We start from the raw sequence: 21,572 nt of genomic DNA, 5'->3' as shown, positions 1-21,572 counted from the left end.
GGTAAGGCATACAATTATTTTTTTATCCTAAGAAAGGGGTCTGTATCGAAGGAGTGACATAAATACCGTGTAGCCGTCGATGCATAAGGCGAAGTCAGGCACGGGTATGACGCGTGTCAAAGAAATCTCACAATCCAAAAGTTCGTTTTAAAATATTTAGTTAAAGTTAAAGGCAAATAATCCACACAAGAATAAAAGAAAACCCTCAAATAAAGCTGAATTACAACAATTCTACAAAGATGAGTAGGCCAAAATTCCTCCAGAGCGCTGTAAAAGACTCATTGCAAGTTATCGCAAACGCTTGATTGCAGTTATTGCTGCTAAGGGTGGCCCAACCAGTTATTAGGTTCAGGGGGCAATTACTTTTCACACAGGGCCATGTAGGTTTGGATTTTTTTTCTCCCTAAATAATAATAACCATCATTTAAAAACTGCATTTTGTGTTTACTTGTCTTATATTTGACTAATGGTTAAATGTGTTTGATGATCAGAAACATTTTGTGTGACAAACATGCAAAAGAATAAGAAATCAGGAAGGGGGCAAATAGTTTTTCACACCACTGTAGACATGTACTCTGGCACGGTCACAGTTAAAAACCATATGCCTCTATACCTTACACAAGGCAAGGCTAGACACTAACTGGAGATCATTGTTCACTCAAAGCTGTTAGAAAATGACGGGAAAATACCAACACATTTCTATTCACGGGGGTTATAGGAACCTCCCATATTTTATGCATTATCATCTAGTAAAATATTATAACTAGGAAAATGGCTTTTACATACCGTATTAAAGGAGTGACATTTTATTGGAGTGACAAATTATGATTAAAATTTTATTTAAAAAAAAAAAAAAATTATAAAAATCGTTGTCGCCTCACCTACCACACACAACAGAAAGTTCGCTCGCCAAAGAAATCGTTGTCACCTCACCTACTACTTGGATGGTTGGTTGGATGGTTGTCACTACTTTGAAATTTATATCGGAGGTTTCACAACCTTGTTATGTCACTCCTATGACACGTCACTCCTTTGAATAGGACTGCTACGAAAGATATACACATTTTAATTAAATTCTAACAAAAACATATAAAGATACTCACATTTAATTGAATCATATTTTCTAGCTTGTTAAAATAAGTAGGAGGTCTGAATGTGGCTGTTGTATTATTATAAGTTATGTTATTGAAATAGTGTGAGAGTTGTGGTAATGCATTTGTTTGTAAGCAAGAGTGGATCGTGTTATTGCCTAAAGGCAGTGTCAAATTTATATCTCGAAACAACTCTTAGAGTCTTAGACAGAAGATGTGCCACATTTAAGGACTGCATTTGTTAAAATCTCATTGTCCCTCAGTTGAGGCTCTGTTACCTTAAGGAAACTGGAGTTCATGACAAATAAGGTTATAGTGCAAGGTGAGGGTCATTTGCTGTTTAAAAAAAAAAAAGGTAAATAAGAACACAAAAGTAAACAAACAAATACCACTGAGTTGTACTCCCTTCAAGAACCCACAATCTAATAAAGTGATTCAGTTCACTTCAAGATTGGGTGCGCCAATGCCTTTGCCACCCCCTCAGAGCTATTGCTTGTGGATTAGTGGGTGGGTGATTGAGAGTACTTGGTAGCCCATCCACAAATTCCAATGATGGGGAAAAGTCATGTCCTACAGGTGGCAAGACAAGAATCGACTATTGATTGGACCCAAATCTAGGACAGGACACATTCACACTCCTGTACAAATGTGTCCGTCAACGTAAGACGCGTATCTTTTGGATATGTGAGGAATCTGCTGAAAATGCCATGCAGATGTGAAGAAAATGTGCAAACCTCCAAGACAGATTGACCAGACTGGGATGGGATTTGAAACAAGTTTCCTAGAGTTGTGTCACTGCGCAGCCTTCATCATTTCAGAAATTGTATAAATGATATTTTGTTATTGCACTGTTATAAAACACTCTTTTTGTATTTTATTGTGTTGTATTGTTTGTTAATTAATTTGAAAATCATTTTAACATATTTGCAGAGCCTAGAATGGGGGGAACAAAAAGTAAGCCGAAGGATCAAAGCCAGCGATCCAGAAGCCTAGATGGAACCATTGGCACCGGCAGTTCTCAGTATCCTACCCACAACATCCAGTCGACATACACCCCCAAAAGAAGTCCAGCCGTCGATGGAAATCGTCATTTAAACCAGCCTTTCAATTCCTCCGATCTTCCTCTTTTTGGAGGATTGGAAGTTATTGGAATCGCCACTCCGCAGCGAGGTGGGATGCTTGCAGGTATGTACATAAAGAGCGACACTTAAGATTTTTCAGAATTTAGTGTGTTTGTGTAAATGTTTATATGAATTTAGGCAATTTTTGATACTTGATTTGAAAATTTTTAAATAAATAAACAGTTTTAGAAGGAAGACCAATACACATGTATAATTTCTGTTAAGTTGGTGGCAAAATATCCTCAATAATTATTGTGTTTTTGTCAATAGGAGTTGTAAATGATTATCTGTCACTTAGTGAAACAATAATAATAATATAAATAATGATGTGTAAAATTTGTTTTGGAACATTTATCACATTTAGATAATAGCAATACTGGAATAATGAGAAATAATGATATTTAAACAGGCAGGAAGCAGCTCATAAAACACATATTTCTGGATGTCGATGGTTTGTAAAATTTGAAAATGGTTTGTGAAGTGGACAGCATGTTATTGATGTAAATTAAAGCTGTAAACATGTTTATTTTATTTTAAAAGTCTATACATGTGTCACTTTAAATTACAGTGGAACCTCTAGATACGAGTTTAATTCGTTCCAGCACTGAGCTTGTATAGCGAATTTCTTGTATCTAGAACAAAACTTCCCCATTGAAAATAATGGAAATCCAGTTAATCCGTTCCGCACCCCCAAAAATATCAACGTAAAAATCAATTTTCCAAACAAATAACACTGATAAATAAATGTGGATACACTTTGTCTGCTGAGCGTCATGTGATCATAACTGAGCTGATGGTTCTTCTCTCTCGTGCACGTCTCCCTCTCCCTATCTCTCTTACTCGCTCGCGCGCGTCTCCCTCTCTTTCCTTATCTCTCTTGCTCCCTCGCTCGCGCGCTCCCCTCTCTCTTTTCTCTCTCTTACTCGCTCGCCTCTCTCTCTCTCTCTCCTCCTCTTGAGGGTAGAGAAAAGCCAAGCAAAATGACACCTTTTGTTGGCTAACTAAAAAGATTACAATATGCAAGCTTTCGAGGCAACTCAGGCCCCTTCTTCAGGCAAGATGTAATCAAAGCTTGCATATTGTAATCTTTAGTTAGCCAACAAAAGGTGTCATTTTGCTTGGCTTTTCTCTACATTCATAATGGCTAACACGGTACAACACCCTAGTACTCCTCTTGAGGGCAATCGTCTCCTATCCGTCTGCATGTCCGCAATATTTTTGGATACGCTTATGCGGCGAACTGCTACAGCGAAACAATAAAATCACAAGCACACAAACGCGTAGATCCTCACGCTACGGGAGAACAAGGAACAATGAGTGAGCTGACGGGCTGGCAGCGTCAGCTTGGGTGAATCCCCAAGTCGAGGCGGATTGGGAAACGTGTCACGCATAACCACAGACTGGCTCCTTACACGAGCCAATGCTCGTATTCAGATCTGAATTTTTCGCTCATACTTTCCTCATATCTTGAATTTCTCGTATACAGAGGTGATCGTATCTAGAGGTTCCACTGTAAAGTTTTATATCCTGTTTGGAATTTATCAAATCACTAGCTATTACCTGTCAAAGATGGTTAATAGAGTACATTTTTAAAATATCTGATATTCCCTGTTCCCCCTCAGTGTTTCTTGTACACTTTTCCTTGGTATCCTCTTGTGCGTCGACTTCTCTTGCTCGGCGCTGCGTGTTTCCGTAAACCTCGCTTCTCAGATTCTGTCACTTCAAAGCACCATGTTTGCCCCCTATCTGCTTTTTGACTACCACCAAGCAGTGGTAGAAGGGCTGCCATTTTCCACTGTGGAAAGATCATTTTTATTCTTGCAAATACTTCTTCTCTTTAAAGGCGGCTTGGATTGCAGCTTGTTAGTATTTAGCGACCCAGCGTCATTCGCTAGGTTATTGGCTGTTGTTGGTGTTGAAGTGCTACATGATAACTCCTTTTTTTTTTTTATTTTGGTCACAAATCCGGAGTTGAACTCAAACACCTCTAACATACGATGTCATCATCCTTACCATGGAGCAACCAAAGCCAAACTGACCAATCGGATTGCTTGGAAGGACCAGACTTGCGCACACACACATAGAAAGTAGTGTTTTATTATTTAGTACATAGTTTCTTAAATTATGATTGGTTGACGGTGGCAATAGGAAAAGGTTGTGTATGGATTGCTAAGTGTCGCACGATGGGTTGCCACTATGACTGTTAACTGCCAGCAGTGATTTGCCAAGGAAGAATTATACCAAGCTATGACTGTCGGCGGCAATTCTCCTAAAGGGACCCCTTCCAATCTCACAGTCATCATGGACTGAGTCTCGATGACACTAAGAAGGGCAATATTGGGTCGCAAAAAAAAAAAAAAAAAACCTGATAGAGTAGTATTTCCCTTTTTAATTTTTTTTTTGTACTGTGTGGTGGATTGCCGGCATTTTACTCCGGCCCTCAACCCCACGCCGCCAGGAGGAGCTCTCCCGACAGCATGATCATGCCCCAAGTTCCAGCAGGGCATCATGGACTATGTAGTGTTTGTACACAGCCCTGCTGGATACCTTGGGGGCCACCAGGCGTCGCTGTAGGGGGGCTCGTAGGCTCTTATGTGCCCTATGACCCGGGAGTGCGCCACGGTCCACGTGACAGGAAGAAACGACGTGCTCCCGGGTTGAAGAAAAGGACTATTTACCCTGACCTGGAAGGAATAAAGACTTGTGGACTGTTGGGCAGGAACACCTCCGGGTCAGGGAATATAAAAGGACCGTGGGAGCTCCCAGACAATGAGCTGAGTTGGGAGGCAGGGTGGCTAAGCGTCTGGGAGTGGAGGATTGTGATTTATTGTTTATTGAAGAATAGTGGAGTGGTGGTGCTTTGTGCACAATTATTATTATAATAAATAATTATTGGATTTTTATCTGGTTCTGACGTGTGGTCTGAGGGTACAAGGGTGCGAGAAAACCCTAATCTGTCACAACTATCTTTATTTTCATGAGTAAGATTTTTTTATTTTGGCAAATCCATTGCATCACCATTATGTGTATTGTTTTTTATTGGTTCCACCACTTTGTCTGTTTGGTTACAGTTGATATAACCCTGTTTTAGAACCTGTAGACTTTGTCTATATTCATTTTTACATATTTTTTGTTGTTTTTATCGCTACCCTTGGAAGAATGTAACCTGAATGAACACAGTTAGTTTCATTAACAGTCATCGGCCATTGTTAAATGTCATTAATCAACTTTTTTTTTTCCTGCCTCACTTTTCCTTGTAACCTTTAGTGATCATTTTAACTCCCTTAAATAAATTATTTTATACTAGCTGTGGAAGCCCGTGCTGTAAAAAGCCAGGGGTCCTAGAAGCTATTGAAATGTAGAGATGTCAGGTAATTGAAAGGAATTACTCTGGGAATCTCTCTCCTCCGAGGATTAGTTTTGGTCACATCGCTTTTGTATTAGCGGTGGGAGGAAAAGTAAAAGGGATTCTGTTTTGCCGATGTTAGCATCTAAGCGACTGTCTGTTTCTTCTGACGTTTTGTTTTGTCAACATGCTGGCCTCGCTTGTGTATTGGCGGCTAAGCAAGTTTTCTGTTTCCTCAGAGGTGGCGCCCTTACCCCAGCTCCACCTCTCACTTCCAGGTCGGACAGACAGACACACACACTTCCACGTGTAGACGTTTATATATAAGATAAAGGGACATTGCCTAGTTTATATTTGGATGAGGATTTCAACGGTTTTCCTCTCCATGTTGGGACATTTTGGACACTAACTCTTGAAAAGTGTTGGCCCTCTTTTTTTGGCCTCTGTGGGCCAGACGCCTGCCAGTTGAGTTTGAAACTTGGCTGCCTTGGATGGCAAGGCCTGCTCTTGTGGCTGCAGTGCAGGACTGGCTGGGCTTTTCTGAGGCTTCCACCCATTTTTGATATTTTTATGTGGCAGGATCATAACACATAGCAACCAAGAGAGAATGAAACAAAAAACAAAAAAGAATTGATAGATAAAGATTTGTAGGCACTACTTATTTTTGACTTCTGGTCTTATTTTGGTTCTTTGGCTGAACGTTTCTCTTTGGCTACATCTGACCATTCTTTTGTTAATCTCAAACAGGTTTCTAGACAACGGCGCAGCTCACAGCAATCATTTCAAACACAATACTTGGGAATCGTAGGGTACTGGCAAGGTTTCTTTAAGGAACATCTGGGATACAAATAGCTGAAAGATTAAAGTGGAATTTAAAAGACCTTGCATTAAGAAGTAATAATATCTTCCATGTGGAACATTAAATATGTTTAATGAAATAAAAGTTTCTGTGCAGATGCAGTACTCCAGAACACATGTCATGCCCGTGGTTATTCCATGAATTGAAGAGAATAGTTGATTAAGCCTTTTAATTTATTTTTCAAGTTTTTCCTGTCTGGGGAGTCTGGTTACTTTCCAAAGATTGTAGCCATTCTGTCAGGTAAATTTGGTCGGCGGTGGAGGTTGTGTGCACAAATGAGCCGTGCAGTGTAATGGCATGCAGGGTTGTTTCTAACGTTTACTCCCATTGTTACTGTAACTGAAACATATAATTGAAGATTAATTGAAAATGAATGAAGTTGTTAGTAGACCCGTTTAACATCATCTATAAGATCATTTTATGTATAAAAAGAATAGCAGCCAAGTGCGGCCCAGGATTAAAAGGGCATATTCCACAGAGACGCAGACTAAGAGAACCTGTTTACTTGTGAGTAGAGGAAGGCTGTGTGTAAACCTAATTGAAGTCTTCAAAATTCTCAAAGGCATTGATAAATTTGTTCTAGCAGAATTCTTTCAATTAAATAGCCTCTGAGGACATTATTGAAAGTTCTAGTAAGTGCATTTCAAGGATAAGTTCAGCATTTTTCAAGTCAAGCTTCCTATGCCTTGTTTGTGAAGAAATATTAGAGATATTTACTGTCACATACACTACAAGAGCACAGTGGAGTTCTTGTGCCACAGTTGCATTCTTGTATAGTATACATAAATAATATACAGTAAATAAATAAGATTAGGAAATGATAAATGAATAAAGGTCATAAATAAATACAGTTGATAAGAGTTTAAAAACGTTAACCTACTATAGAATTAGACATAAACCAGCAGGTGGGTACAGTGCAGGGCAGGCAAGGTCAGGTTACTGGGAGTTCAGTGACCTTCTGGCCTGTGGAGAGAAGCTGCTCCTGAAGTGTGTAGAGCAAGTGGTGAGGCTGTGGTAGTGCTTCCCAGAAGACAGAAGTGAAAACCGGGGATGAGCTGGGGTGGGGGGCTGCCATCGGAGGGGATGGATTCACTCTCCTCAAACATCAGAGTAGAAGCTGTGGAAAGTCAGCTCCAATTAATTTAGAAGCTATAGGACAGTCGTTTGGAGTTGTTTGCAGTCCTGGCAAGTGAGGTTACCAAACCACACTGTGATGCATCCAATCAGGATACTTTCAGTAGTGCAGCGGTAAACGTTCATTAGTGTTTTGGCTCCCACCCCTAAGCTCTGTAACCTTCTCAGGAAGAAGAGCCTTTGCTAAGCCTTTTTAAGTATGCTAGGCAGTGTTGACAGACTTCAAAATTCCATGATTTGGAAACCTAAAATCCTGAAGCTCCTAAGAGACATGTGACATTATGTTCTAAAGTGAGGTGTTTACTGTAAATTTTATAAATCGGGAGTGGTCTCCCCTAGACTAACTTGTATACTGAGATATGGGGATGGATATTTGAGGAGTAAACCACAAGATAATGATTATATTTTTATATTGTGTACATTAAAGAACAAGTAAAATCAAATTAATAATACATTGAACAAATATTATAAAAGTAAAGTTGAATAAATCGGACTCTGCAGCTGCATGAATAAAATGTAAAGTACCACTTCCGGTTAGCAGAAATAGTCCAAAAGTTGATAGAAATCTACGTTTTATGCTTGTTGTGATGTGAAATTTTGCCTACAAGTTGATAAATATTTTGTATCTCTTTATTTGTAACTTAGACAAAGCAATGTAATATTAGTGTTACATTATTGATAATAAGAGCAATGGTTTGATGGTTTAAGAATCCCTCCCCCCCCAAATTTAGGAATTTTACAACAGGGTTGGGGTGAGTACCTCAAACAAGTTTGGCCAACGTTTCTCTGCTGAAGTCTCTCAGTCAAGCCCACAGGAAATCCAGGCTGCCTAACTGCCAAGCTTTACCTTAACAGCTGGTTTGGAGGGCAGGTGTGAGGGTATTCTGTCCCCCCATTGGTCTAAAGTATGGCTGTTTGCAAAAGTCTTGTATCAAAATCCTTTAAGTACCAAGACGCCCTATTGGCTCTAGGGGTTGGACACAAAACCTATAAATTTGCTTTCTTTACCCTGCTCTCTCTCTCTCTCACCAAACTGATGAAAGACCATTACACACCAAGAACTGAAAAGGACAACACAATGGAGAGCACAGCTCGGCAGCCATATTGAGACAGGCAAGCGGCCTGTTCTGAAGAAAGCTGAGCACAAATGAGGACTTAACTTGAGACATTTTAAGTAACTAACAAGTCTGTGTGTCGCCTGAAACTACACATCACAATTTATCAGGTTGTATGGTTGCCAATATTCAAATGTACTTTGCATATTGTTATTATTTATGAATATTATCAATAATACATTATTTAAAGTGTAACTTAACTCCTGCTTGTCTTTTACTACACCTAATTGCCTGAGGTTATAGGTGTAGAAGGGAAGGTGGGGAGAAGTTCTATGGTACAATACCTTATAAACGGTGGTAAGTCTGAGATTTGAGAAATTCTGACAAAAGCTAGAAATTAATAATACAAAAGGGGAAAGCAGAGTAATATTACTCTACCCAGACAAAACAGTACCTAATACTTGTATGCAAAATTTGGTTGACCTAACTGAAAGTGTTCTCAAGTTTTTACACACACAGAGGCAGACATAATTCCAAAAATGGTATTTTCGGACTCGGGAAGATTATAAATGTCGAGATTCATCCAAATCTCGAGGTCAAATTTTTGGACGATTATAATACTTTACCTATACTTCGTATACGTGAAAGCAAAAAAAAAATACTGACCCCGTTTTGGCATTTTATAATGAAAGCCAAGAAAGAGAATAAAAACGTACTGGATATGTTGGTTATCATTGATCTGCATCTTGAGATTACACACACACCCCTTGTAAAAATAGCACCATTATTAAGAAATTCACACATTTTTAAAGAACACACCTCAGTGCTCATTTTTCTCTGCAACAACCTTTCACCTCCAGGATTGCGACTTCCTGTTGAAAGACAACAATCACACTAAACTGTTTTTGTCACATGCTTGGTATCTTTTCAGTTTGTTTCTGTATTTATTTGAGAACTCCTCCTATATTTGCCTCTGTATCACACATGCAAACAGAAAACAAATACTTACCTCAACAAAAATAGTACCAAGAATATGTAATAACATTTTTATTTCCAGACCCCTTTTCGTTGTAACAAACGCACATTTTCTTATATTGAAACTTTTGCCAAAAGTGGACATATTCGGATACTTCAGGGGAAAAAAACAAAGGAAACAGACAGATGACGAGCAAGACTGGCCGCAGTCCACCTGCAACTGCAGTGAATCGAGCACGATCATCGGAGCATTGAGGGGGTTCATCTGGGGTTGGTCGCAATGCCGCCATGGCAAAGGAGGGAAATGGTGCACTAAAAAAAATATATATATATATATGTAAATAAAATAATAACAAAATTTATATAATGGCCAACATCACGTGAAAAAATAAACATTAGAAATTAACGGAGAAAACAAAAACATGCATAAGCCAAGAAACGAATGTGGGCTGCAACATGACAGGTAATTAGGAGTGTTGGGTGACTTGAATAAAGAAAGTGTGCTAAATCAGCCTGGACACAGACAGACACCGAGACACAAGTTCCAAAAACGCATGTCTTTATTTTCCTTTCTAGCACAAATCAGCTAAGCTAAGCTCAGTCCCTTCTTCCTTCTTCTCTCTTTTCTTTTTCTTCTGCTTCCACCACACCAGGGTTCTGAGATGGTCCAGGTGCCCCCTGGCGTTGGCGATGGGTCGCCACAGGGTTGAGCTTCCATTTAATTTAATATTGTTCTTTATCAGTATGCTGCTGCTGGAGTATGTGGATGTCCCCTTAAAGTATCTAACTATCTAAAGCATCACTCAATATGGCATTTTATCACAACTTTAGCACTGTTCGTTTACTAAGTGACATTCCTATAACTTAAGATGGCCTCTAGTCAGCATTTAAATTTTTTTCTCCAATTTATTTATTTTTTATCAACTCTAGATATGCTTCTTTATCTGTGAAATAAAGAGATGATGTTTTGTCCAAAGTTTGATGTATTCAAAGTAACATGGATTGGATTAAGTGGTTCGTGTCACTTGATTGGTGTTCTTTGAGTGAGTGACCACAAAAAAAACATCTTAATTTGGACAACAGATGTAACCAATTTTAAGCCCTCCTTTTTTTTCTTTGGTGAGTGAATGAGATGGCAGAGGGTTTATTTTAGAACTGAAGCTGTGGCTTTGTAATCACATGAAAGGAGAGGCTGGAGCATGACTCAGTATCTTCTGCCTGAATTTCAGCCGCTTCCTCTGCTCCACCCGCTCGATTACCGTGATGGCCGCAGTCGATGACTTACCACAGCTGACCGAGACATTCAGTAGGAGTCAACGCTGTAAAATGGAATGTGTAATTATTACAGTGTTACTCCTCCTTCCCAGTACCAACTGGACTCTAAAATGTTTTCTGTATTACACCCAGTCATTTCTTAAAAGGGAAAGAATGGCCTGTGGCAGTTTTCACATTATATGCTCTACTTTATACTTTTGTTTTTAGTAAGGTAAGTTATATGGACTTGAATTTGGTGAGACACATGCAATTAATATCATTGTGCTCTGTACACATGGCAGTAAATTTGAACTTGAACACAAAGGTAACACTAACGATCATTCCCCAACAGTCCTCAAGAATACTAACACGTAATTCCCAGATTCACATCAAGATGTTGCATCTCACAGCTTGTAGATAAATACTTTTATGAAATCTGTATGTGGTGTGGTGTACAGTGGTGTGAAAAACTATTTGCCCCCTTCCTGATTTCTTATTCTTTTGCATGTTTGTCACACAAAATGTTTCTGATCATCAAACACATTTAACCATTAGTCAAATATAACAAAAGTAAGCACAAAATGCAGTTTTTAAATGATGGTTTTTATTATTTAGGGAGAAAAAAATCCAAACCTACATGGCCCTGTGTGAAAAAGTAATTGCCCCCTTGTTACAAAATAACCTAACTGTGGTGTATCACACCTGAGTTCAATTTCCTGATTACTGCCACACCTGTTTCAATCAAGAAATCACTTAAATAGGAGCTGCCTGACACCGAGAAGTAGACCAAAAGCACCTCAAAAGCTAGACATCATGCCAAGATCCAAAGAAATTCAGGAACAAATGAGAACAGAAGTAATTGAGATCTATCAGTCTGGTAAAGGTTATAAAGCCATTTCTAAAGCTTTGGGACTCCAGCGAGCCACAGTGAGAGCCATTATCCACAAATGGCAAAAACATGGAACAGTGGTGAACCTTCCCAGGAGTGGCGGCCGACCAAAATTACCCCAAGAGCGCAGAGGCGACTCATCTGAGAGGTCACAAAAGACCCCAGGACAACGTCTAAAGAACTGCAGGCCTCACTTGCCTCAATTAAGGTCAGTGTTCACGACTCCACCATAAGAAAGAGACTGGGCAAAACGGCCTGCATGGCAGATTTCCAAGGCGCAAGCCACTGTTAAGCAAAAGAACATTAGGGCTCGTCTCAATTTTGCTAAGAAACATCTCAATGATTGCCAAGACTTTTGGGAAAATACCTTGTGGACTGATGAGACAAAAGTTGAACTTTTGGAAGGCAAATGTCCCATTACATCTGGCGTAAAAGGAACACAGCATTTCAGAAAAGAACATCATACCAACAGTAAAATATGGTGGTGGTAGTGAGATGGTCTGGGGTTGTTTTGCTGCTTCAGGACCTGGAAGGCTTGCTGTGATAGATGGAACCATGAATTCTACTGTCTACCAAAAAATCCTGAAGGAGAATGTCCGGCCATCTGTTTGTCAACTCAAGCTGAAGCGATCTTGGGTGCTGCAACAGGACAATGACCCAAAACACACCAGCAAATCCACCTCTGAATGGCTGAAGAAAAGCAAAATGAAGACTTTGGAGTGGCCTAGTCAAAGTCCTGACCTGAATCCAATTGAGATGCTATGGCATGACCTTAAAAAGGCGGTTCATGCTAGAAAACCCTCATATAAAGCTGAATTACAATAATTCTGCAAAGATGAGTGGGCCAAAATTCCTCCAGAGCGCTGTAAAAGACTCATTGCAAGTTATCGCAAACGCTTGATTGCAGTTATTGCTGCTAAGGGTGGCCCAGCCAGTTATTAGGTTCGTGGGCAATTACTTTTTCACACAGGGCCATGTAGGTTTGGATTTTTTTTTCTCCCTAAATAATAAAAACCATCATTTAAAAACTGCATTTTGTATTTACTTGTGTTATATTTGACTAATGGTTAAATGTGTTTGATGATCAGAAACATTTTGTGTGACAAACATGCAAAAGAATAAGAAATCAGGAAGGGGGCAAATAGTTTTTCACACCACTGTATGTGGTGACAGTGCATGTCAGGGTCCTCAACTCTGGTCCTGGAGGGCCGCAGTGGCTGCAGGTTTTCATTCTAGCCCTTTTCTTAATTAGTGACCTCTATTTGCTGTTAATTAACTTCTTTTGAACTCATTGTAATTGACTGCTCTTGAAGACTCAAACCCCTTAATTATTTCTTTTTCCTTAATTAGTAGCCAAACAATAATGAGATATAAAATGAGCCAAAACATAACCAGCAAACTGGTGTCCATCACACAATATCTGAAAATAAAGAAAGATGAAGGTCTGAGGACTGTTGATCTGCCCAAGTCCACAAAACATTTTAACAGTGCACTCTTAGAAAAAGTGCATTTTTTGGAATTTCTGCTATTGCACAATGAGAGTAGCAACAAGCTATGGAATTAAAGAGCAGGTTTAATTAACAACAAGAATCAACGCCTAATTAAGCCACTGGTTGGAGTGAAACTGGTTGCAGTTTGAGGCCCTGACGTAGTTGTTCTTCTGTTGGCTCACTCAAAAAGAAGGAGAATAGACTGGCTGGAGACCTCAATCGCAGCCTCAAGGATAAACGTCATTTTGACTCTGCTGTGCTCTCATATGCCACAACCTTTAAGGACCTCAAGTGGTGCACGAAGCAGATGTCGTGGATGGATTGTTTCAAGCCAGTGTGCCCGTCACAATGCCCGTCAAGGACAGTGTTGGAGGTGATGTCAAGAGTCTTTGCCAGTTTTGGCGTCTTCTCACAGCAGCAACTAAAGTTTCTTTGAGAGAGATGTTAGATAGCTAGATTGATACTTTATTAATTTCAAGGGGAAATTCACATACTCCAGCAGCAGCATACTGATAAAAAAAAACAATATTAAATTAAAGAATGATAAAAACGCAGGTATAACGGACAATAACTTTTTATTATGTTAACGTTTACCCTAGGGGTGGAATTGAAGAGTCGCATAGTGTGGGGTCTCCTCAGTCTGTCAGTGGAGCAGGATGGTGACAGCAGTCTGTCACTGAAGCTGCTCCTCTGTCTGGAGATGATCCTGTTCTTTGGATGCAGTGGATTCTCCATGATTGACAGGTGCCTGCTTAGTGCCCGTCGCTCTGCCACGGATGTCAAACTTTGCCGCTCCGTACCTACAATAGAGCCTGCCTTCCTCACCAGTTAATCCAGGCGTGAGGTGTCCCTTTTCTTTATGCTGCATCCCCAGCACACCACCGCGTAGAAGAGGGCGCTCGCCACAACCGTCTGATAGAACATCTGCAGCATCTTATTGTTGAAGGACGTCAGCCTTCTAAGAAAGTATAGTCAGCTCTGTCCTCTCTTACACAGAGCATCAGTATTGGCAGTCCAATCCAATTTATCATCCCGCTGCACTGCCAGGTATTTATAGGTCTGCACCCTCTGCACACAGTCACCTCTGATGATCACAGGGTCCATGAGGTTCCTCGTCCTCCTAAAATCCACCACCAGCTCCTTGGTTTTGCTGGTGTTCAGTTGTAGGTGGTTTGAGTCGCACCATTTAACAAAGTCTTTGATTAGGTTCCTATACTCCTCCTGCCCAGTGTCGTCAGCGAACTTTTGCACGTAGCAGGACTCCGAGTTGTATTGGAAGTTATGACTGTTATGATGTTAGCAGAAAAGGCCACAGAATTCTAGTGAATGACTAACAAGGAAAAAAAAAAGTTTTTTTTTGTGATACTAATTGTATTTTGTACTTAGCATTTTATGGGATATTTCATGGTGGCTTTGTTATGAAAGTGTATATTTTCAAAAGTACCATCCTGTTATAAAGAATACTTTGCAGAAAAGTGTATCCTGAGCAGTCACGATTGAATCATTACAGGTTTTAGCGCTCGTGGAAACCTAACCCCCTATTTGCGATTGGTTCAATTCATTAACATTCCTGTTTTTAACTTTTTCCTCATTTCTTTGGAAAGTCACCCACACAAAAGTGTGGATGAACCATGTTAATTCATTTGATTTAATCTCTGTTAACGTGGCAAATTTCAGTCTCCTATGCAAAATAAAGTGTTCAGTGGAATCAAGTCGTCTTGTTACCTACTCCTGCCCATGTAACCAAAGTCATGGTTGTGGGTGACTGGAGCCTAACCCAGGACTATCCAGCACAAGGCAGATACCAGCCCAGAATGAGCCATCAGTCCATGGTGAGGTCCATTAATGCCAATTTATGGTCCACAGTCATCCATTCACACATCTTTGGGACGAGTAAGATAATTTAGGCTGCATGGTGAAAACCGTACACAAACAGACTGTGACCAGATGCAGAATTAAAGCCCAGGATGCTCAGTGCTAGCCAATGTGCCACCTCTGTGACCCAAACTGAAGTGCAGAAATAGAGAAGGATGTAAATTTGACTTTCCTAATTTTTTTTTTCTTTTCATGCAGGTGGTGTCACTAACTTTGTAGCACTTTATGACTATGAATCAAGAACTTCCACAGACCTCTCCTTTAAGAAAGGCGAGAAGCTACACATTATCAACAATACGTAAGTAAATGTAATTTTATGTGGCATATAGGATGAGAATTGTATTCTAGCTTAAAGGAATGCTCCGCTCCAAAATATCAATATCAAAAATTTTCCTCAAAAAATCTCTCGTGTTGCATAATCCACATGTCAAGTTATCCAACTGTATTCTTCCATCCATCCATTTTCTAACCCGCTGAATCCGAATACAGGGTCACGGGGGTCTGCTGGAGCCAATCCCAGCCAACACAGGGCACAAGGCAGGAACCAATCCTGGGCAGGGTGCCAACCCACCGCAGGACACACACAAACACACCCCCATACCAAGCACACACTAGGGCCAATTTAGAATCGCCAATCCACCTAACCTGCATGTCTTTGGACTGTGGGAAGAAACCGGAGCGCCCGGAGAAAACCCACGCAGACACGGGGAGAACATGCAAACTCCACGCAGGGAGGACTCGGGAAGCGAACCCAGGTCTCCTAACTGCGAGGCAGCAGCGCTACCACTGCGCCACCGTGCCGCCCAACTGTATTCTTGCAATGTCATATTTTTAAAGAAATCACTTCCAAAAAATAGGGCAGGTGGCAGTGCTACTGCCTCGCAATAAGACCACCAGGGTACATATCCCAGGTTACCCCTTGCCTGGAGTCTGCATGGGTGTCTTCCGGGTGCTCTGCTTACCTTCCGCAGTCCAAACACTTGCAGATTAGGTGGATTGGTGTTGCCAAACTGGCACTAGTGTGCATGTGTTGGTGTTGGGGTGCTTGTGGGTGTTCTCTACCTGCGATGGACTAGAAACTCTATGCTTGGTGGGTTAGGCCTCAGATCCTTCCCACACACTGCTCAGAATTAAGCGAGTTAGAACATGAGATGATTTCCAGAAAGTGCTCTTGTGAACTAGTAGCACTCATATAGAACGTATTCACATTTGTGAACGAGTACAGTGAACCCTCGTTTATCGTGGTTAATCCGTTCCAGACTCTGCCGCGATAAATGAATTTTCGCGAAGTAGGATTCTTTATTTATAAATCAAATATTTTCGCAGTTAGAGTATAGAAAACCTGTTTACGACCTTCTAAATATGTTTTTTAACATTATTAGAGCCCTCTAGACATGAAACAACACCCTTTAGTCACCATTACACTCATATTACTCAATATATTAGACAAAATAAGAGAAAATAAGACATATTAGAAATTACAAATATCATATTACTAGGCGCACTCGCCTTTTAAGGCGACCAACTTTTATCTTCAATTATTGTGCGCTCCATGTGTACATCAGGCATGTAAGTGTAGAGAATGAGAACATCAAAGTGTCCATTCATAACATCTTTTTTTTTTCCCCTCAAGTGCCTGTCCAAAGTCGTACAATGTCAGCCCAAATCTGTACCGCTAAAGGCGGAGTTTCATGCACTAAATAAGCTATAGATGAGAATAAGCAAGCACCATCTCCCTGATATTTACTACGCGGTGAGGCATTTGTACTCCATCAACGTTAATTATTTCCAGAGACATAATTTTTTCTATTTTTCCAGCGCATCGTGCACAAAAGCAAGGGAACAATGAGAGCACCAGAACTCTGCTCACATCGTATCTCTTCGTACCTCAAGCCACAAGTAGTAAGTCTGTAATAAGCGGAATACCACTATGCTTTGCACTCACGGGATGGAAGGACAATCCCGAACGCTTTTCTATAGTAGATTATTGTACTGTACATTTAATTGCACACAACCACTAACCTATGAAGGCACGACCTCAGTAGGAGAGTCTTCAGAGGTGGTGCAGTATCTTCAGCAGGTGCGTTGTTGTCTTCTTCCGCTAAAGAAGTACTAGGAGTAGGCAGTGGGTGTCTGGGTGCGCGGCTGAAGAACATCTTGATAGGCAGTTGCTGGTGATGTCTTTTCACATGCGTGAGGAGGCTTTTGTAGGGTATTGCCATCTTTAATCATATACAAGAGTTTCACCTTCTTCTGGATATTAAGCATCTTCCTCCGGCGCTTAGTTTTATTCTCAGAAGGCTTAGAAAAAGCAGCACATTTAGGAGCCGTCGTAGGGCTTAGATAAAAATTCTCAGAAAGCGTATGCGTAGTGACGTAAGCGTGTATGAGAAAAAAATCGCGATAGAGTGAAGCCGCGAAAGTCGAAGTGCGATATAGCGAGGGATTACTGTATTTGAATTGATGCCCCATATCCCTAACCGTCATTTATTGCAGTCTAGTTCAGTAACGGCTTATTCATTAACTAGCATTGCACTTAACATGATATTGACAGTCCATAAGTCACACCTAAACAGTAATATTTAAAGAAATGGGAGTGAAAACATTATCACGAAGAGAATATGCCTCGTATTCGTGTATATATGAGATGCTTCAACAAGCAGCAGGTCGATCCACCAGTGCAGTTCCATAGGCCGTCGCTAAGTCATCTCAAGGTTGTGGATGTTGTCACAAAAACGACCAAAAGACATTGGGAGGGTTTGGGGCAGCCACCCATATAATTTTTCCCAGCTGCAAAACTGATTAATAAGAACAGACATATTCACACGACTGAGTGCAAAACAGAACTGATTAACTAGAAGGAAAATGGCGGCTTTAAAGGCCAGTAGAGGACGTGATGTCATCAAGACCGGAACCGGAAATTATGTCATTGGCTGCCCCAACAGGGCGGGATTTCCCGAGAATGGTCTGCATGGGATTGAGAGAGAGAGAGAACTAGTACACTTCGCCACCCCCTGGTCCGGCGTGGGATTACATCTATTCAGGCCCTTTAGTTGTCCCCTAAACACGCGTGAGTGACAATGTGAATAGAAATGTAACGATAGAAGGCGGCTCTACAATTACATATTCTTGTTCACATGCTGAGCGTGCTCCATTTCATTCACACGAGTGTTTTCCGGAAGTGGTTTATGTAACAATATTTAAATAAAAATCCATGTGTATGGGATGTAGTGAGCACACGACCAGATGACTTCACATGTGGACTATGCAACGCAAATATCGTTGTTTGCTATTGTCCTGCATTGGTCACCATAGATGCCTTCATCATCAGAAACTTTCTCCATTTGGTGAGAAGTCAAGCAAAATGACTCCTTTTATTGGCTAACTAAAAAGATTACAATATGCAAGCTTTCGAGGCAACTCAGAAACTGAGTTCAGGCAAGATGTAATACAGAAACTGAAGTTCCCTGTGTTTATATACACACTAGGCCAAGAAACAACATTGGTAAATCTTAAAGTGAGACTGACCATACATTGTTCTTCTCTCTTGTTAAATGAATCTTAGCCTGAAGAGGTCTATTATTTTTTTACATTTGAGATGTCTCACTTTAAGATTTAACAATGTTGTATCTATCCTTCTTGTCCATATAAACACAGGGAATGGCAGTTTTTGTATTACATCCTGCCTGAAGAAGGGGCCCGAGTTGCCTCGAAAGCTTGCGTATTGTAATCTTTTTTTAGTTAGGCAATAAAAGGGGGCATTTTGCTTGACTTCTCACTGCATTCATAATGGCTAACATGATATTAGTACCATCTCCATTTGGTATGAAAACATGAGATTTGGTTTTATTTTTTTCTCTAATTAGTGAGATGTAACTTTTGGACAGAGTATTCCTTTTAGGCAAAAGAGTTTTTGTCATTATTTATATTGTGATTACTTGTATAGCACAACTGCTGTTAAACGGGCGTGAGCTGCTTAAAGTGGGTGCATCAATAGAGCCAAGGAGACCATTAAATTCTGTCATTTGACTTGTGCTTGTGTAGATGTTGACGTCAACCTCCTATAATATGTATTTAGTGGCAATATCCAATATCAAGGTGTAAACTGAATTGTTGGCAGGTTTAGTCAATTTAACTTCAATATCAGAGACCCTGCAACACTTCACTTATCCTTTTAAAATAGGAATGCTGATGCTCTGAACAATGAAACAAGGTTATGATCATTAATGAAAACTGGAAATTAAATGTCTGAAAAAGCATTTTCTTAATCGAAACAAAAACATAACTCAAATGTGTGAAAAATGAAAATTAATCTGAAATTAATGCTACATACTCGATCAAAAACTGTAATAAAATAAATACAAGTACGACTGAAAGTCTGTTGTGTCGCAAAGGTGTCCCTCCAGTGTGCCCAGAGCCGGGTTTATGATTGGATGCACAGTCGCATGTCCCATATGGTGCATTGGGGACACCGCGCAGGTACTTACATGTGTATGACAGCGATGAGATGTTCTTCTTGCAATGACTTTGTCTGCACAGACCATGCGACAGCTGAAGTGAAATGTGATCCACGTGCAAATCCTGCAGTGGATAAAAGTGTGACTGGTGACGAATGAGCACTGGAGAAGTGGGTCAGGTTTATTTTCAGATAGTCCTAGACTGTGACATATACTTTTCAGTTATATGGTATTAAATTACATTAAAAACATGTACAATTGAAAATTATTGCAATATTTTATATTACAATCTCACAGCGTACATATAAATAGTCATTTTAACACTGGTGCATAAAGTACACCGTGTGAGTACTTACGAGATGAGAAATGGTGCGAGTAGTTAAGGAAACCATTTGCCTTCAGCCTACTGTTGAGCATCGCTCCTTTTTCACTAACCGGCTAAGACAATATCCGCACTAAGATGTTTTCATTTAAAAATGCAGACATTAGCCTCTGTTTTCGCCTTTCGTCCACACTACCCCAGAATTTTTAACCCCCCAAACATGGTGATTTTCAAAACATTCTCCGGATCCGTATACTTCTGAAAATGCCAGCTTGCCGTTGTAATGTGGATGGGTGAAAACATGTAGATTTGAAAAGGCAGACTCTAATCTCGTTCTGATTTGTTCTTCTTTATTACGTAGCTCTTCCCTAATTAGATCCTGCTCATTACCATGTCCCATTCCCTGATGGGTCACCCTTTACAATAGAAAACCACTTTCCAACATATCTTGCATAGAATAGTTGCTTGTTATAGTGCTTACCTGTATGCATCGAAATTGCATTTTGTACAGTTTGAATGCTGTATTCAAGTGCGAAAAGCAAATAATGTACTGGTTCGTACGGTTTTGAGATAAATCTCATGGCTGACAGCATTACCATTCCTTCAAGGGATTTTTCTGATACATAAATGTGCAGTATGGGCGAACATCTACATCATATGCGTTTTTGGTCATTTCAGTGTGGATGGAGATATTTTTGAAAGCGATGTTAAAATGCTTGTGTGGACAGAGAGAGTTTACTTTTAATGTTGTAGTGTGGACATAGCCTAAGCGCCTATACAGCCTAATGAACCACTAAAGAACATGGTCACCCAGAAAAGAACTGGTTGTAAATGGGAAGGTCTCGGCGGTAACTAGCAAATGCAAAATCAATATACACAGCAGTCGACTTTGTGGAACTCCAATCCAGTTTTTCTGAATTGCTAACACCTTTAACCAGAGTCTCAATACAAAACTGTCAAAGGCCAAAACTCCATTATCGAATCAATCACTGTTTTGACACAACCTTAAATAATATGATTAATTTAGTTAGACACCCTTCTTGCAAAACTCGTTCACAAAACACATTTCTCCCAACGTTTGCTATCATTTTGCCCTAGGATACAACATGGAAAACACGAGCCACAGAATGTAAAACACAATGTAAGCATGTAAGCATGAATGTAAGCACACAGTTGTCCTTCTTTAGACACGACGCCTCAAAATCGTTCACACGTTTCTTATCGTGTAGTGGACAGGCACATGAGTGGTTCAACAATAGCCAGCATCTTACAGATGTTTTCCTTCTGCCTTACTTCTCTTTCCTAAATTCCACAGAAGACATGACAGAAACACTGCTGTTATACTACATTTTTCTTTATGTCACTATATCTGGACAATACTGTTATGAGTTTTATTCACATGTGCATGTTAAATTTGGCACACAGGGGCTCAGCAGTTAGAATTGCTAGCCAAGCATTGGATTAGATAGCCAAAGACAACTGGAGGCTTGTATAGTCCGCTTAAACACAGTATAGTGTATTTCTGTCCTCTGTCAGCACAAAGTCTTCTTTCGTTATTGGGAGAATGAGAACTGGCATGTAAGCACTATGATCTTTCTGTATTTTGTGGAGGAGGAATTCAGCCCTTGTTTGGAGACAGAGAAGACCAGCAAGTTCAAGAACGACAGTATAAAGGCTTGGACAGCAGCCAGACCCTTCGAGGCT

The 21,572-nt window shown here is 40.2% G+C and overlaps 1 protein-coding gene across 3 annotated transcripts in view; it reads left to right on the top strand.

Annotated features, from left to right (window-relative positions):
* Positions 1–21,572, top strand: part of src (v-src avian sarcoma (Schmidt-Ruppin A-2) viral oncogene homolog) — a 166,977-nt gene that overhangs the window by 90,179 nt on the left and 55,226 nt on the right. For all 3 annotated transcript variants that reach the window (XM_039734532.1, XM_039734534.1, XM_039734533.1), the window contains exons 3-4: positions 2,022–2,276; positions 15,288–15,387. In XM_039734532.1, coding sequence (XP_039590466.1) covers positions 2,030–2,276; positions 15,288–15,387 — 347 coding nt within the window. In that variant the 5' untranslated portion in view covers positions 2,022–2,029. The remainder of the gene's footprint in view (positions 1–2,021; positions 2,277–15,287; positions 15,388–21,572) is intronic.

The sequence above is a fragment of the Polypterus senegalus genome, chromosome 14 (genome assembly GCF_016835505.1).
Source record: "Polypterus senegalus isolate Bchr_013 chromosome 14, ASM1683550v1, whole genome shotgun sequence".
NCBI lineage: Eukaryota > Metazoa > Chordata > Cladistia > Polypteriformes > Polypteridae > Polypterus > Polypterus senegalus.
Note: the sequence above shows the minus strand (reverse complement) of the source record. Positions and strands in the feature narration are given on the sequence as shown.